Genomic DNA, 16,693 nt, shown 5'->3' on the forward strand with positions numbered 1-16,693 from the left:
TTACAGTATATTGACTGCATAAATAGAGACATAGTAAATCAACAAAATCCATCCATTCTGGGACTCATGAAGCACAATACCAAAAATAATACAACTGTCAACATGTTTATTTCTGATTATAATATTCTCCTGATTATGCAAAAAAAACTGGTACCACTTTTGAAAGCTTCATTTTGCATCATGCATCAATGTTTGAATATCATTCTAAAGTTACATTTCTAAATTGTATTTGTCAGCTTCAATGTCATTCAGACTTTAGTCTAGAAATCCAGCCACAGATTGCTACAACACTAAGACAATAAAGAATATCATTTTTTCAAACACGTGGAATGAAACATCTTTGGTCTGACATCAACGCCATCATCAAGTATCTTTGGTGATTGTATTTTTCCAAGGAGATGTGGTAAAACATTTAAATCTGGAAGCAATATTAGCCAACATGTCAGAGCTACCAGATAAACTACGATCAACTCTGAAAAATGTCCTACCATGAAAAATCCAGTGTCCATAACTGGATCTGCTTCAAAAGTAAAAAAAGAAACCTCCTTGGTCACATCCAACCACCCCTCCACAATATGTAACGGAAAAACATTAGTTTAGGCATAATCCTATCCAATATAACCTCTTCATCAAAGGTGACAAACACTCAAAAGAAGTCTTCAAAAGGCGGTTGGATGGACTTCGACTTAACTGTTTTAATCACAGTAAACCAACTCCTGCTTTCACTAGAAATTAGGTTTACTGAAATAAAAAAAAATACGTTGTTTTTTTTAAACATTGTGACAGAGTTATTTTTACAAATCGGATTTGGTATCAAAACTCCAAGCTGCTCTCCATCAACCTAACACAATTAACACTGGAGGGTGATGTCAATTCAGAGACAAATTGAAACTCTCCCAGAAATGCACCTGTGAAATCTTCACAGCAAGAAATAAGACTCTAGTTTTTAAAAAAAAAAATAACATCTTTTATTCAGACTTATTTGTTTGAGTGAGTGTTTGTCAGTTTACGGTGAAATATTTGTAATTCGCACTTAACACCTCATATTAGTAACAGATCATTGATTGTCTTGCAAGTGACATTTAAGTGCATATACACTGAGCTGATCTCCTCCTGTAATTCAATGCATTAAAGTACAACAGTTTGCAGTGAAAACATTGTACACACACACACACACACACGCACACACACACACACACACACAAACACACAAACACAAACTATTTCAGGCACAGGTGATAATATGTTATGTTTTGCTTTAACAGAGTCTTTGTAAAGTCTTGCTTTGTGGATGCATTAATGTGGGCCTCCATCAAAATCACATAAAATACAAAGAAGAAATGGAACAAAGCACAGACCCCGCACACTTATCAGCTCGTGAATCCTAGAAAACAGGTGAGATCACACAACTCAGGTGTGTGCGTTCATTTTCCTCCACTTCCTGTCAGTCAGACTTGTCCTTCTTTTTTCCACCACCTATGGGAATTTTGCTGACCACAGCAGAACCGACAGACGACACTCCTCCAGCAACAGCACACACTCCTCCTTTAACCAGGCCCACTCCCATGGCGGGGACAGCAGCTACAGTGCTGGCAGCGCTCTTGGTCAGGTCCAGACTCTTTCCCCCTATCCAGGTTACACCGCCCACTGTTGCTCCTACAGCTCCCTTGGTGGCACCGTACATGCCCCCCACAACCCAGCCAAACATGCCCGGCTGTTTCTGTGGGTGGCCCTTGTTGTTGTCTAATTAAAAACAAAACAAAGATCTTACACACAACGTTTCACTGTAATGCTCATGTTTTTCACAGGCCTTCTAACAATGTGTCATGAAGGAGGAACATTGGTCACAACACGGTTACCATGATACGTGCAAATGTTGAAGGGATAGTACATACAGTAGATCAGATTGTATGAGATTTTGCTGCATTATCAACACTGATTTTCGCACAGGGCTTCCCCTTCTGCCCCTGCAGAAAACCATGTTATCTCCAAGGGTGTTTTTTGTGTTCTATAACCCTCTAGTTCTTTTCTCTAGTCTATTAAATTAATTATAATTAATATACTACTTTTCTGGGTGGTTTTTTTTTAAGCGCATAATAGCCCTTACTACATTCTCACTCCTACATTTACTTGTATTTTTGCGTGTGTAATAAATAAATAAAAACAATCTATGAAATCAGGCATGTAACGATTAACTGATAAGTGACAGAATAGTAAATTATTTGCTTATTTTTGTCAACGCCATAAAAACAACCGTCACTATGCAAAACCAGCGAACCACGTTCCTGACTGAAAAAATATGCTATAAAATGATGTACAACCTTTGAGCTGACGGAGCTAAATAAAATCAAGATTTTCCTCATGAAAAAACCTTGCCAACTTCACTAACCTGCAGCTTCGGATTCGTCATTGAGGTATGCAGGCGCGTCCTCGGGCACCTGCTCCGCCTGACTCATCTCTCTGGGAAAATAAATGACAATTACCAAGAGAGAGAGACTGTGACACATTATAAAGGCATCAATCAGTAAGAAAAACAAATAACACCTGTCAGTAAGGCTGTTGCCCAAAATAGTTTCCTAGCTGGCATCCTTACAGAATTTCTGTCCTGTGTCTGTACTTGTTGCACATTTTTATGTCTAGTTAGGAGGGCAACAGTGGCAACAAGACTAACTCTATAACAGGAAGGCAGTGCAACAACACACATTCAAAATATGAACTGAACAAAAAGAAAACCATTGCACTTTGGCACTGACTGCAGAAGCCCCTGGAACTGTATTTGATTTTAGATTTATTCCATAATTTTGTGTTTTGATGAGATTGCAAAAGCCATTTGATTGCCATCATTTTTTTATAAATTTTTTAAAGTTTTTCTACTAACATGTCATCTGTCCATATAGTAGAGTACAGCAGGGAATCATGCACAGACCTGGAGAACATAGTCAGAATACAAGAAATGAGTTGTGCTCTCAGCCTATATCCATCACAAATATTTGTTTTGCTACATCATCTAACCTAATTCTACCTTACCTTACACTTTGCTTGGCTGTGTACTGTGTGACAGTGGTTTAGTACTTGAGTCCAGGACTCTGACTCAAGTCAGACTCAGATTGGAGAACTGATGATTTGGACTAGGACTTGAGCACTGACTGCATTCATACTCGGAAGACATTTTTCATTTATACATTACATTCGGTTTTTTTTTATTTTTAGAATAAGTTATTTTGCACACACAACAATTAGTGATAGTGAATGTTTCCTCTGTATTTAACCCATCCTTATTCCACACCAGTAGTGAACACACAAGCCAGGCACAGGAGCAGTGGGCCTTATCTGCACCTGGTGAGCCTTCTGGTTACAAGCCCGATTCCTTTCCTCTTGTCCATTGGCTACCCATTTTTAGTTGGACCTTTTCCCAGTAAATTCAGGAAAAAGAGGAAAGTTAAAGTTCAATCGTTGTTGGTCTTTTACATGAGTTGGCATCTACATTGCTCTTAGTGTAGACAGTGAAATAGGGTTCTCAGTCATGTTACATTAATTTCACAACAGAAGAGACTAAATCACCTCTACAGGTGGGCAATGCTGTTTTCCTGTGGATGGCCTCTCATCCTTATCTCTTCTACTTGCAATACAATTCCAGTAGGCTCTACACCAAGAGGTGTAATGCTGCCCTGCACAGTTCAAAGTCACATTCTCAGTCCCGTCCTCCTCCATTGTAGTTCAAAGCTCTCCACCCAACTGCCCCCCCAGTCTCCTCATTCCCTTTCTCACAATTCAAAATGCTCCTTCATTTATCCTCATCCTGACTCCTTCTGGATTCTTCCTGTCTCATCTCCTCAGTCTAACTCCCATCCTCCCCATCACAGTTAAGTCTAATCAACTTCCTCTCACAGTCCAAAAAGATGCAATATGAGGATTAGGTAAACTGGACACTCTAAATTGACCATAGGTGTGAGAGTGAATGGTTGTTTGTCTCTATATGTGGCCCTGTGATGGACTGGCAAACTGTCCAGGGTGTACCCCGTCTATCGCCCTATGTCAACTGAGATGGCACAGCACCCCCGGCGACTCTCCTGTGGAGGATAAAGCGTTAGAAAATGGATGGATGGATGTACTCTACTCAACCTTGATGTCTCCCCTGAACACTGGGGACTCTACTTGGACTTGACTCTAGTCCAACACAGGGAACTTTATACCCAACGAGGCCTTGGGACTCAGTTTGTACTCAGAAGACTGAGGACTAACAATGCTGCAGTGTGACTTGCTCTTTTACCAAACAGACGTGCCTTATAATTGACATTAAGTCTTGAGTGTCAATGTTAGCATGGGGCTGTACTGGACACACACAAAGTGTGTTAAGAAAATAAATGAGCTTGCTGTGGGTGTTACTGTTAAACCCAAACAAGGCAGACCTGTTCATAATCCGTCACAAGGCTGTACTTCAGGTTACGACACATAGCAAGGGATGGTTTTCTTAACTTTTAACAACTAGTGCTTTAAAAATAACAAACATTTCTCTTATTATACTTACATCACAGTGTTTAGACTTGGGAATATAGATTTTTAAAATATACTGGTATCTCATATAAGCTATACTTTTCCTTTTTTTCTTTGCAAAAGTTAAACATTACACCTCTGTGAATCATATTGATGGCATTAGTTAGCTAAAGGCCTACCAACTGTGCTAGGTAGCTAATGTACATCACTTGTTTACGCTTGAGTAAACTTTTGTTGCGTTAAGCTGACGTTACAAACGGCCCAACGGTTTGGACAGTTGTTGATATTTGGATTAAAAAGTTAACTTGTCCCTGTAACAATGAGAAACTGTTGTGAAAACCCAGACGTGACTATGTGAAGATAGCGTCTATCTTCGTGGTCATGGTTTGTTGTCAGTCCAAACACATCATTTACTTTTATTTGAACGGTGCTGTTTCTCCATTTTCACCGCACACTCGATCCACGTTCACCGGGAGCTCGTCACCTCTCTTTCCCCGATCGAGAGGTTCTACTTCGCGCTGCTTTGAGTCAAAATATGGTTCAGTTTTTCATAGGTGACGCTAATGGTACTGACAAGTTCCTACACACACACAAACTGCACAACACCCACCACCACTTACCCCGTTATGTAGACCGACTCTGCTGTACAGTCTATGCCGAATATGCACACAAAAGTAACGCAAAGGTTTACGAAACCTGTGACAGAATCACAAAAAGCTGGAGATGAAGCTGAGTTGTTTGTCTCTAATTTGGGAGGAACGAGGACCTCAGTCTCCACCCAGGGAAGCGCGCGCGCACACACGTACACGTGTGTGTACACACACACACACACACACACACGTTTTCACTTTGCTGCTGGCTGACTTCATAAAAACAAATATTTAATGCTAAACCTGAACCATTTGGAGTTGTCTCATGTTTCTAAAATAAAAGCGTATAAACGTAGGTGTTGCAAATAAGCTTCAGACACATTATTTGTACTTGGAAAAAAAACCCGTATCCTAATGATACGATAAGCTACAAAACAGGACCTCTCTTTTATGGCCGAAAATAGTAATTACATTTATTTTGCAGCTATTTTTAAAGGGCACTCGCAGGTGTGTGTATAATCAGAGTAATGACAGCTGGTTTCTGCTGTCATTATGACAGCTCACTGTCATAATGACACTACTTGTCACTACAAGTAGTATATTACCAGAAAATTACTTTGGTCACCTTTTATAATATTACTTGAGTAAAAGTGTTTAAGTATGAGATTTATTGAGTAATTTAATGATATAAAATGTACTCAAGTTTGAGAAGTAAAATTATTAAAAGGTGAGAAGTTAAAAGATGTGTCCTTGGGCAAGACACATGACCCCACATTGCTCCTGGTGGCTGTTGGCATTGTGTGTATGGGTATGAAATGGATGTGTGATAGAAAGTGGGCATGAATGTTAAAACTGTACTGTAAAGCAGTTTTTTAACCAAATCTTTTTCATTTGGTATTAACAAATACCAAAGATATTTAGGGGAAATGTATTGGAGTAAAAGTTGCAAGAAAAAAAAAAGTATAAAATGTATGTATCTGTACTTTTTTGTAAAATAATAAAAAAGTATTCAAAGTAGTTGTACTTTGTTACATTACAACACTGCCTGTCTTTAATTGACTGAATAGAGCCATCATTGATTAGTAGCACCAGTGCTTATCCTGTTAAAATATGTCAAAATGGCTGCTGTGCAAAGGAGAATGAACTTTAAATTTCAATGTTATGCTACATTCTAGTAAACGTAGCGTTTGTGAAGGTCAAGAGATGATCAGTGTCCTGCAAAAGCGGAAATGGAGAGTCACGTGACTGCAGCTATGTTTCCCGCCCGTATTCGTAATGTCTTATTTATTTAGCACCCGGAAACAGCAGCAGAGTGACAGCTATGTCGTGTAAAGCCGTAGGTTCGGTTCGGTTCGGAGTCTGGATGTAAAAAAACTTCGGCAACAGAGGAGATTTCTGTTGACTTGACTGCAGCAGCTGCTCGACAACAAAGTGAGTTCAGTGTTGAAGAAGCTCGACGAGTCTGCAGTTTGTCTTCGGCTACAACGTCTGGACTGTCAGGTAGCTAACAACAACAACAACAACAACAACAACAACGATGCTAGTGGTTTCCTCCAGCTGTTAGCATCACATTTTAATGCTCGTGTTTGTTTGTGTGACTCTGACTCACACTTATGTCTCGAATGAAAATCTGTAGTGAGTGACACAATGCAGACACTATGCCTGTGCTCTCTGTAAATCTCTGTTTCTCACTGGTACAGAATGAGAGACAAGAGCAGGATTAAGTCACACTGTGTTTGTGAGTAAAGCAGTTGTGGTCCAGTGCACATAATACTGAGAGTGGATTCACTGTAATTATATGAAGTAGGAGACATCTTGTCTCCAGTAGGTCCATTTCAGAATGTTTGTTTCCATTGATTCTAAAGTAGGGTTTAATAAATCAATGGATTATAGATGTATTACATATTTAATCCCCAACTATTTTCACAACCAACTCCCTAAAAGGTTCGGAGTAGGACTGTAGAAACTGTTATTTCACTAATAATCGATTACTAAATTAATTGTCAACTATTTTGATAATGGTTGAATCAGTTGGAGTGTTTTTTTTATAAAGAATAAAACCAATTTTCTGCTTTTGAAATGTGAATATTTTCTGCTTTCTTTGCTCCATACAACAAATAAATCATGAAAACTGAATGATTTTGTTGACAAAACAATACATTTGAGAACATTTTAATTTCCAGGTTTAAAAAATATTTCTCAACATTTTTTTAACATTTTCTGACATTTTCTGGACCAAATGATTATTTAATTAATTGAGAAAATAATTGTTAGTTGCAGCCCTAGTTCAGTGTATACAATTTAATGACATCTAATGATGAGATTGCATCAAATGATGGAGTCCAACTCCCCGCTGTTTCCCAAGCATGTCGGCAAACTACGATGGTCTTCACATATCAGAAATAATACTGTTCTTCATTTGCGTGGTCAGCTTCTTCTTCAGAATTAGATTTTTTATTTTAAGGCAATTATATTCTTATAAAAACATATAGGCAATATTTTGTAATTTCTGCTTATAAACCCACCTACATTATACACACTGGACCTTTTTAAATGTGCATGTGTTCTGGTTTCTTTGCTCCTCTGTGACATTAAACTGTCTCCGTTCACATGTTATACCATTTTCTGCATTTAACAACAATCAAGTTATCAAGAAAATAATAAACCTATCAATCTATGATGAAAGCAACAGTGTCCACAATAATATTTCTCAGTTTAATCAGCATCAAACTTAATTTTAATTAATTAAAAAACTTCCACTGTAATCACTTTCTGCACTATGATGCATCAACAACTTCCCTTCGTGATGAATGAAAACATCCCACTTTGTACTTGTGCCATACGTTGATGTATGTGCTGATGTCCCCAAGACTCATGGTTGCATATTGATTATATTTGCTGATTAAACTGGATCCATTGTTTGAAAATCAAACATTATGAAACAGAGAAACGACCATTTCCACAGTGTTCTGTGGCCTTGACCGTTTTAAATGTGCTGTTTACCACATGCAGTGTTCTGTAGGTTCCAGCAGGTGGCAGTGTATGCCCACTGTTGGGAACCCTCCTGTAAAACCTCAGCCTGGATGCAAATAATATATCAACTTCTATTTAATGCATGACAGCAGCAATAACAATATTGTTTGTTTTTCTTTTTAAATATCAGGATTTTCCCACACGCTGAAATATGGTGTGACTGCTGTCAATTATCAACATATTTTCAATGCAAAATAAAAGATGAATAATATAATTGTTACATTGACGGAACGTTAATACAGTGAGAGTATTGGCTTGTTTTGGTCATTTACTATTTGAATTGATGGGATATCCTTTTTATTTTTATTTTTGTTGTATATTACTATTAGGGCTGTAACCAGCGATTATTTTTTCTTGTTTGGTCCAGAAAATGTCAGAAAATGTTGATCAGCGTTTCTCAAACCTGGAAATGATGTTCTGAAACGTCTTATATTGTCCACAAACCAAAATTATTCAGTCTTAATATTCACATTTAATAGGGCTGAACGATTTTGAATAAATATCGAATTGCGATTATTTTGACAAATTATGATTGCGATATGATTCACGATGTCAGAGGGAATTTTTACATTATAATTCTCATTTGAAAAACTAAATAAAATACAGATTCATTGTTCAACCCTAACATTTAAGAAGCTAAAAAAAATCAATAAGCTTGTTTTGATTATTGAAAAAGCACTCAACCCGATATAATTGACAATTAATTTAGTAATTGGTGAATTGAATATTCATTGCAGCATTAAATATGCTAAGTAATGTGAGACATGGCACAAAAGTGATGTGAAGTTCAGCCAGAGTTAAAAACATGTACCTTTATTGGTTGATTGTTGATTAAAGGCCTGGTGTTTCCCTAAGAGGAGTAACAGGACAGGTCATTAGTTGGTCATAAAGCCACTGGTCAGAATTAGCTCTCCACCACCCACCTTCACCTCTGTGTGCACAAACAATATACAAACACAAATTAGGACTCGCTGCTTTGTGTCAATTGAGAGTTCAACAAAGATGCTACACAGAGTGAAATGTCATTAGTGAGCAGGTGGGGAAGGAGAACACAGAGCTGCTGCCTCTTCAACTAAGTAATGAAGAGGTTTCCATGGTGACTGGACTGACTGGTGCCATCTCAGTGTGTTTTTCTTTTTTTTTTTGGGTTTAGAGAAAAAAGATTGGGGTAGAGATCAAAGCTGGCTGTCTGTAAGTGGAGGGTTAAATGCTGGGGTTGAAGAGGAAAAGCCTCTCGTTAAACTTAACCAAATCTCCTTTAACACACAGATGACATGTTGCTCCACGGACACCAGGGAGATGATGGTGTCAATGAACATGGATCTCTCTTTAGAGGACTTCTTTTAGCAGGGACATATCATATTCACTTGTATAGAAAAAAAACAACACAATACAAATATCAAAGCGTAATTAAGCTAAAATGATCAGAACCAGATTTTGTATCTGAATGCATAATAAACAGCCCTGTTGATTTATTGTTGACATGATGATGATTGTGTGTGTGTGTGTGTGTGTAGCTCCTCCAGTGGACACATCCCCAGCAGCTCAGAGTATGAAAGTTCATTTTCAAACACTTGGCAATCCTTTTCAATCGTTGCAATTTTGCAAGGTGTGGGGTGACTAAGTCAGAAGAGATAGTGGTAAAGAAATTGTGTCCAATACAATATCTCCATAGGATGAATACATGGGGGGGGGCAGACATTTTCCACATCCAGTAAGCAGCAGGTAATTTAACATTTTAAACCAGCACAAATGTATATGTAAAAACTAGTGTTTTAACCAATACATTTGGTCACATCTGACACAGACACATCATAAGGTTCATAAAAGAACTATACCTGTGTTGGCAATAAGGTTTTACACTCTTGGCAGCCCATGGACAAGAGGAAAAGACGCCGGTTCAAATGCCATGAAGGGCCGAGGGCAGGGGCACCCAATCCCCATTGCTTGTGTTTGACTAATTCTAGTTGGTCATACCTGTCCTTCACACACCTCAAAGTACATAAAGGCAAAATAGTGCATTATTTCTCTTTGAAATAAGATAAATGTCATGACACATGTCAAAGTGCATTTAACAGGATACAGAAGAACTATCAATGCCCTCAGGCTACACGGTGTTCCATTCATGGTCCGTACTACTGTAGGAATCTTTAAAAAGGACAGAGAAATGTGTTTTTTCATTATACAGTTCTGGCACTGCTCCACTCTGCTCCACTCTGCTCGCTTTGGTATCAGGCATGTCGTGTTCATTACTTCCTAGTGCCTTCTGTCGTCATAACATAATGTGAAACTGCTTTGACATCGTTTTATACACGACACAAACTAGTGACGAGCAAAGCAGTTGTTTTTGTTGTACCGAACAATTAGAATCCGTTAATTAAAGATTTGTTCACATAATGGTTCAGTACTTGACTGAATCACAGACTGTCTGACACAGTCACTGAACTGAAATACAACAGAGCACTGTCAAATGTTGAGATTTTAGACATTTCCTTGCTAAATGTTGGAGATTAACGCACGTCTTTTTAACTCATCCACAGTTTTGCATTGTTCAGTTTGATTCTTGTGTCGGACGTTGCGCTCATGACTCTTTTGGTGACGACACTCTCTGACCAATCAGTGGCTGGCACATTTTAGTATCAGCTCAGCTCAATGGGAACCTCGCTAGAGCCGGTACTAAAATAAAAAGCTCCAGGTACTATCACTAATGGAAAAGCAAAACAAACCAGAGTAGAGTCGAGCCGAATAGTGCTAGAACTAGAGCTGCAACTAACGATTATTTTCATAATCGATTAATCTGTCGGTTATTTTCTCGATTAATCGATGAAGCGTTTGGTCCATAAAATATCAGAAAATCTTAAAAATGTTGATCAATGTTCATCAAACCTGGAAATGATGACGTTCTCAAATAATGATTTCTTTGTTATCCAGAGCAAATAAATGAAGAAAATATTCACATTTAAGAAGCTTAAACAATGGGAAATCTTGTTTTAATCATGAAAAAAGCTTCAAACCGATTGATTATCAAAATAGTTGATTAATTTAGTAATCGATTCATTGTTTTAGCTCAAGCTAGATCTTTATAATGGAAAAGTGCCAAGTGTCTCTGGTGGTGCCAGTGGCTGGGCCATTAAGAGGTTGTTTTTGGGCCGCATGTAGCCCATGAGCCACCAATTGAACAGGCTGTTTTAAGGGTATTGTTTCCCATTGAAATCACATTCTGTATGTTTTAAATCTGAATAAATGACAGGAGAACAAATGATTATTACTGAATTACTAAGTAATACTAATAGTAAGAGTGAAGTGTGTCTGGTGTTGTAGGACTGTGTCCTCCTGAGACAACTGTAACCCTCATATGAGCAGCAGCAGCAGCAGCACTCCTGGTGGTCCTGGACGTCCTGGACTGTGACACGCTGGGCTCAGCTTTTGGACTGAGAGCTGCGAGCACTAGTGGTGTGAAAGGCCAAACAAGTGTGTGTGTGGAGGGGGAGGGCTGTTGGCTCTCCAATCCTTTTAAAGCCTTTTGTCATTTATACAGGGATTCACTTGTCATTACAGAATAAGAACAGCATTTTCGTAGTCGATCCGGGCATGTGTGGACATTTAAAAACGCTGACGGGCGAAAACTAACTCCAGTGCACTTGTTCTAAGTCGCTCTGCATTGCTCAGCTTTGCTACTCTCATCTGACTGTGTGTAAAAGTTTCCTCCAGTCATTATTCTGAGGTTTGGTTTTTCATGAAAGACTTTCATGTTAATGTTTCTTTCTTTTCTCCCCCCACAAGTCAAATTTGATCAATGAATTTCATAATCTAACATGAGGTAGTGAAGTGGCTGGATGTGTGTGTGTGTGTGTTTTCAGAGGAAAGTTTGCTCTGTTGGAGCAGGGTCTGATCTTGTTGACTTGCTGCTCCACTGCACCATCTGTGAGAGACCTTAATAACTGGGCCGGTGATTTATTGCCCTGTACTCAGCAGTGTCTTCTCGAGAGGACAAAAGCAGAGACCCTCACCCTCCCACTGTTTTTAATAGTTCCGTGGGATGTGCAGGAGGGAAAAAAAAAACAGTTGTAATGTGAGGTCAAAGTGAAAGAAGATTGAGTGCCTGAAGTGAAAGCAGTTTGGGGGAGAATGAGGTTTTAAAGATGTCTGTAAATGAAACTTCTGTAGAGCCAGTATTTTATTTAACTTAGACTTTGAGGTGACGCTATCCTGTCGCTTCTTAAGCCGATGGCTGCTGCGCCTCCAGTGACCTCTCCCCTCCTCCTCCTCCTCCTCCTCCTCCTCTCCTCCGGAGGGCGATAAGGTGCTGCAGGAGAAAAGCTGGTCTTATCTCTCCGCTGCCCTCTGAGGCAGTCGTGTTTTATGGGTTGTAGCTCTTTTGTTTCCTTGTTCTCTGCCTCTGTCTGATCACTCTCACTCATCCCTCATGGAAGTTGTTTGAAGGCCTAGAATAGCATTGGCATAGACCCCCCCCCCCCGCCTCCCCCCTCCTTCTTCTTCTACTCCTCTGTTCCCTCTTCTTTACTAAATCCTGCCTCCGTATCATTTATCTCTGCACCCCACTCTCCCTCCTCCTCCTCAGTTTAAGGGGGCCGTTAGGGGGCATCCTCTTTTCTCTCCCAGCTGGGTTTGTTGACACACAGGCAATCTATGGTTCTCTTTCACCTCTGCCACCCCTCTTTTTAACTCTCACCCCCCACCACCACCCACAGCTCGACCCTCCGCTTTCCCTGAACAGTAAAGCTGCCACAGCTGTGGACTGTATTAGCATAGCTGCTAAGGAGCAGGGGGGGTGGCTAAATATATTGCAGCCATTAGCTTTTGTTCAACAGTTGACGGTTTTAAAACATTTCACCTTCTCTCTGTTTGTGCAAAGGGAATGCAGAGAAAAGGCTCGCACAGTGATTTCAGTCTAACAGCTTTTTAAATATGGGACACGGAAGATGGAGCGAGAGCAAATAAATAAAAGCAAATCACTGCAAACAAGTCGATATCTAATTAGTGCTTTCAGAAACTCTTAACAACTGGAGAACGCTTTCAGGGAGCACGAACCTCCGCTGAGGCTGCTCACTTTCCCACAGTCCCACCACCAAAATGTAACCGGCTCTTCCTTGGACCGTGTTTTACCTTCATCAGAGAAGTTCATCACAGCCCGTCCTTCACAGACCAACACCTAAACACGGCCGAACACATTTCCCTCTTGTCTTGGAGGCAAGAAGTAATATAAAGTTTTAAATCTCTGAAAGAGGAAACATACCGTGATGATGGATGACTTTGTTCTTCTCTTGCTTGTCGTCTTGCAGGTGTTGGGATGAACAGATCCAGGTCCAGGTCACATAAAAAAGGCCCCCAACCTTCAGTCAACAGAATAACCCGCAGCTCCGGCTCCCAGACCACAGCAGCCGACCCAGCACAGACTCAGGACTCTGGGCCCGGCCCGTATGGAAAACAGCGGAAGAAGCAGGGGGACTCAGTTCTGGCCCAAGACCTCAGCAAGATGAGTGTGAGTGGACAAGATGCTGTACACACGAGGTGAGGAGGACACAGTGACTTTAGAATCAAACCTGAATATTAAAGTTTCAGCAGTGTTTCTCAGTCCTGGTCATCAGGATCCACTGTCCTGCATGTTCTACAGGCTTCTAACACACCTGATTCAAATGAATGGGTCGTAATCAGGCCTTTATCATCACCAGGTGTTTGAGCAGGGACCCTGTGCATTAAAGGGAACGTCTGTAAAGTAGACGAGTAGACAAAGTGACGTGACATGACACGTGTTTGTATTATCATGTTCAAGCTAAAAATAAAAAACCTGACCATGTCATAATCTGTCTTTTCCTGTCCTCTTCTTCAGTAAAGGAAAAACGTCCAAAATCAGCAGTGACTCTGTGCAGGATGGCGGATCCTCTGGATCCAGATCTACGCCTGCTGTCAAGTCATCGTCCAGAGGCGGCCTCGCATCTGTGGCTCGACTGGTGAAGCTCGGACGCTGTAAAAATGTGGTGGTGGTGGCAGGAGCAGGGATCAGCACAGCCAGCGGCATCCCAGACTTCAGGTTGTTGTCTTTGGGTTTGTTTCCCACTGTCTTTCAGTTGTCATTTTCATTGCGCTTCACTGAAACCTGTGCTATAGTTCGAGTAACCGTCATAGTATAGAGAGGCTAGTAAAGGACACTCTGACACATGTTTTCTGCTGAAGTGGAGGAGTAGATTGGTCATTGCTGGGGTTACTCCACAGTCACTTCTTCAGCCAAGCATGTGTGGTGCAGCAGTGAAAAGGGTCCCCCCTCCAACAGTGTTCTGTTTTTCATAGAGCGAAAAATTCACACACCACTCACTATCCAGCATGTTTGTGAGATTAAAATGTTTTAAATGAGTCTAGGTCAATGGTTCGCCAGCATCAGTATCTGGCCTGGCAGATTTAACAAATCTTAAATCATTTACTTATCTTCATAAAAATGTTTTCAATTTCATATCGTTTTCAGAGCTTCTATTCTGAAAAAATAAAAAATAACTGATTCGAATAGAGTCTGTTGCTCTATTCGAATTAGTTAGGCTCAAAGAAGAAGCAGTAATTCTTAAAATTGAAATGATGCACAATAAATATGTCTAACACATTTGAATTCATAACAAGCTGCTGATTAGCGTCCACATAAGTGTTAGCTTAAGGCAGCAAACGTGGGTTTTTGTTTGTGACTGAAGACGTCTGAAGGCACTTGGTGAAGATAGGATGTTTTGCCCAATATTCACTTGCTTACAAAAACATTGACCACATTTACTTGCTGATCCCTGGTCTAGGTAGACAGTTCTAGGCTGCCATTTTGGAAGAAAAAAAAAGTTTCAGTTTGCAGCCTCACCACTAGATGGCATTAAAATCTGTGCATCACAAAAAAATGAAGAACCCCGTGTTTCCACATTTTTCCCTAGAACTCCAGGGACGGGACTTTACGCCAACTTGGAAAAGTACAACATCCCATACCCGGAAGCTATTTTCAACATCGACTACTTCTCCAACGACCCACAGCCGTTCTTCTCTTTGGCCAAAGCTCTGTATCCTGGCAGCCATCAGCCCAACTACATCCACTATTTCATCCGCATGCTCCATCACAAAGGCCTGCTGCTCCGAATGTACACGCAAAACATTGACGGACTGGAGAAACGTGAGTCAGATAACCACCTGCAAATACAGATGTTTGTATGAAACAAATGTGTGAGTACAAACGTTCAGTACGACTGCATCGTGTCAGTTGACGCTGATCATTCCAAATAACCTTCTTCACAGTCTGTGGTATCCCAGAAGACAAACTTGTGGAGGCTCATGGGAGTTTTGCTACAGCCTCCTGTCACTTATGCTACACTCCGTATCCTGCTGAAGAGGCGAAGGTACGTCAGAAAACAACAACAGTCAAACCTAACACAGGCATGTCTCTGTGTTTGACACCTGTGTAATGTTTCCTGCGTTTGTTTTTCCCCCAGCATGCAATAATGAACGACAATGTTCCCATATGCACATTTTGTGCTGCTACAGTCAAACCTGACGTCGTGTTTTTCGGCGAGGACCTTCCTCAAAATTATTTCCTCCACTCAAAAGACTTCCCCATAGCAGACCTGCTCATCATCATGGGAACATCTCTACAGGTAAAACATTGATACTTCACTGTCAATCCTCAGCTGATTTCTAGAATATTTTAGTATAAATATGTCAAATATCTGTTTCAGATTGAGCCTTTCGCCAGCCTGGTGAACACGGTGCGCGCTTCTGTTCCACGTCTCCTCCTGAACCGACACGCCGTGGGTCCGTTTGAGAAAGTGCCGCTTCGCAAAGGTGACCACATGGAGCTGGGCGACCTGGAGGTTACAGTTCGCAGGTTTGCCGAAATGCTCGACTGGGACTACGAGATCACAGAGCTGATGAGAAGTCTCCAAACTGTGGTGAGTTCCATCTTAAGCAGCGGTTTTTGTTTGAGGGTCTTGGTTGCATAAAATGGTCAAACAGGTCTTGGTCTAAAATAATGCCTGATACATAGGATTGAACCCTTTCTGGACGCTGCTTTTTCATCTCTCTGCAGAGCATCCCGACACTGATAAACAACACTCCATCAGTGAGTGGACAGACATTTTGCCAGGCAGAGCCTCCAGGGAGGATGGAAACGTCCAGGCCTAGACCAGAAGGTCAGAGAGCAGCCAGCAGTGGCAGCGAGGAGACGGATTCAGAGACGGACAGCAAGAGCTCTGCGTCCTCCAACCTGAGCCACTGACGCCGCACAATGATGCATGAGACCACACTGAGGCTGTTTCCTCTTCAGTTCACACTAAGACCAATTTCTCACCAGGTTGTTTTTACCTCTTCATCTTGGATGTTTCTTGTTCATATGTACAATATTATAAAAGGTCTGCAGCCATATTTAAAGCACTTATTTGGTGGGTGAGGGTCCATCCACCACACTAGTAAACGACGATGCTTCTGTAAACACTGTTTTCTTATACGTCAACAACTTGTTCATGTTTTATCTCAGCACATAACTGTATTTTAAACAATATTTAATAAAATGGGTTGTTTTTGGTGTCATTTGCTTTTGT

General features: G+C 40.5%; 2 protein-coding genes across 5 annotated transcripts; one reads left to right on the forward strand and one right to left on the reverse strand.

The window, feature by feature from the left end:
- Positions 1 to 86: 86 nt before the first annotated feature.
- On the reverse strand, positions 87 to 5,281 carry tmem263 (transmembrane protein 263). Of its 3 annotated transcripts, XM_058645806.1 has the most exons (4): positions 5,115 to 5,281; positions 2,879 to 2,926; positions 2,390 to 2,460; positions 87 to 1,743 (listed from the first exon to the last, which is right to left on the reverse strand). In XM_058645806.1, exons 3-4 carry the CDS (start codon positions 2,454 to 2,456, stop codon positions 1,445 to 1,447), a joined length of 366 nt encoding a protein of 121 aa, XP_058501789.1. In that variant the 5' UTR covers positions 2,457 to 2,460; positions 2,879 to 2,926; positions 5,115 to 5,281; the 3' UTR covers positions 87 to 1,444. The 3 variants fall into 3 exon arrangements, with proteins under 3 accessions (XP_058501789.1, XP_058501788.1, XP_058501787.1); XM_058645805.1 differs by lacking the exon at positions 2,879 to 2,926; XM_058645804.1 differs by lacking the exon at positions 5,115 to 5,281 and having other exon boundaries at positions 2,879 to 4,902.
- A 1,102-nt stretch (positions 5,282 to 6,383) lies between these two features.
- si:dkey-103i16.6 (uncharacterized protein LOC557125 homolog) lies at positions 6,384 to 16,682 on the forward strand. 2 transcript variants are annotated; one of them, XM_058645960.1, is made up of 8 exons: positions 6,384 to 6,584; positions 13,421 to 13,649; positions 13,969 to 14,169; positions 15,041 to 15,273; positions 15,396 to 15,496; positions 15,590 to 15,751; positions 15,833 to 16,045; positions 16,183 to 16,682. In XM_058645960.1, exons 2-8 carry the CDS (start codon positions 13,429 to 13,431, stop codon positions 16,369 to 16,371), a joined length of 1,320 nt encoding a protein of 439 aa, XP_058501943.1. In that variant the 5' UTR covers positions 6,384 to 6,584; positions 13,421 to 13,428; the 3' UTR covers positions 16,372 to 16,682. The 2 variants fall into 2 exon arrangements, with proteins under 2 accessions (XP_058501943.1, XP_058501944.1); XM_058645961.1 differs by having other exon boundaries at positions 6,388 to 6,515.
- Positions 16,683 to 16,693: the final 11 nt, after the last annotated feature.

The sequence above is a fragment of the Solea solea genome, chromosome 12 (assembly GCF_958295425.1).
Source record: "Solea solea chromosome 12, fSolSol10.1, whole genome shotgun sequence".
In the NCBI taxonomy this organism is placed as follows: Eukaryota; Metazoa; Chordata; class Actinopteri; order Pleuronectiformes; family Soleidae; genus Solea; species Solea solea.

Coding starts and splice junctions, on each gene's coding strand:
- tmem263 (XM_058645804.1), bottom strand. CDS start 2,937: ATGTTCTCCAGGTCTGTGCATGATTCCCTGCTGTACTCTACTATATGG. Junction 2,461..2,878: donor ACTATATGGACAGATGACAT/GTTAGTAGAAAA, acceptor TTATTTTCCCAG/AGAGATGAGTCAGGCGGAGC. Junction 1,744..2,389: donor TGACGAATCCGAAGCTGCAG/GTTAGTGAAGTT, acceptor GTTTTTAATTAG/ACAACAACAAGGGCCACCCA.
- si:dkey-103i16.6 (XM_058645960.1), top strand. CDS start 13,429: ATGAACAGATCCAGGTCCAGGTCACATAAAAAAGGCCCCCAACCTTCA. Junction 14,170..15,040: donor AGCGGCATCCCAGACTTCAG/GTTGTTGTCTTT, acceptor ATTTTTCCCTAG/AACTCCAGGGACGGGACTTT. Junction 15,752..15,832: donor TCATGGGAACATCTCTACAG/GTAAAACATTGA, acceptor TATCTGTTTCAG/ATTGAGCCTTTCGCCAGCCT.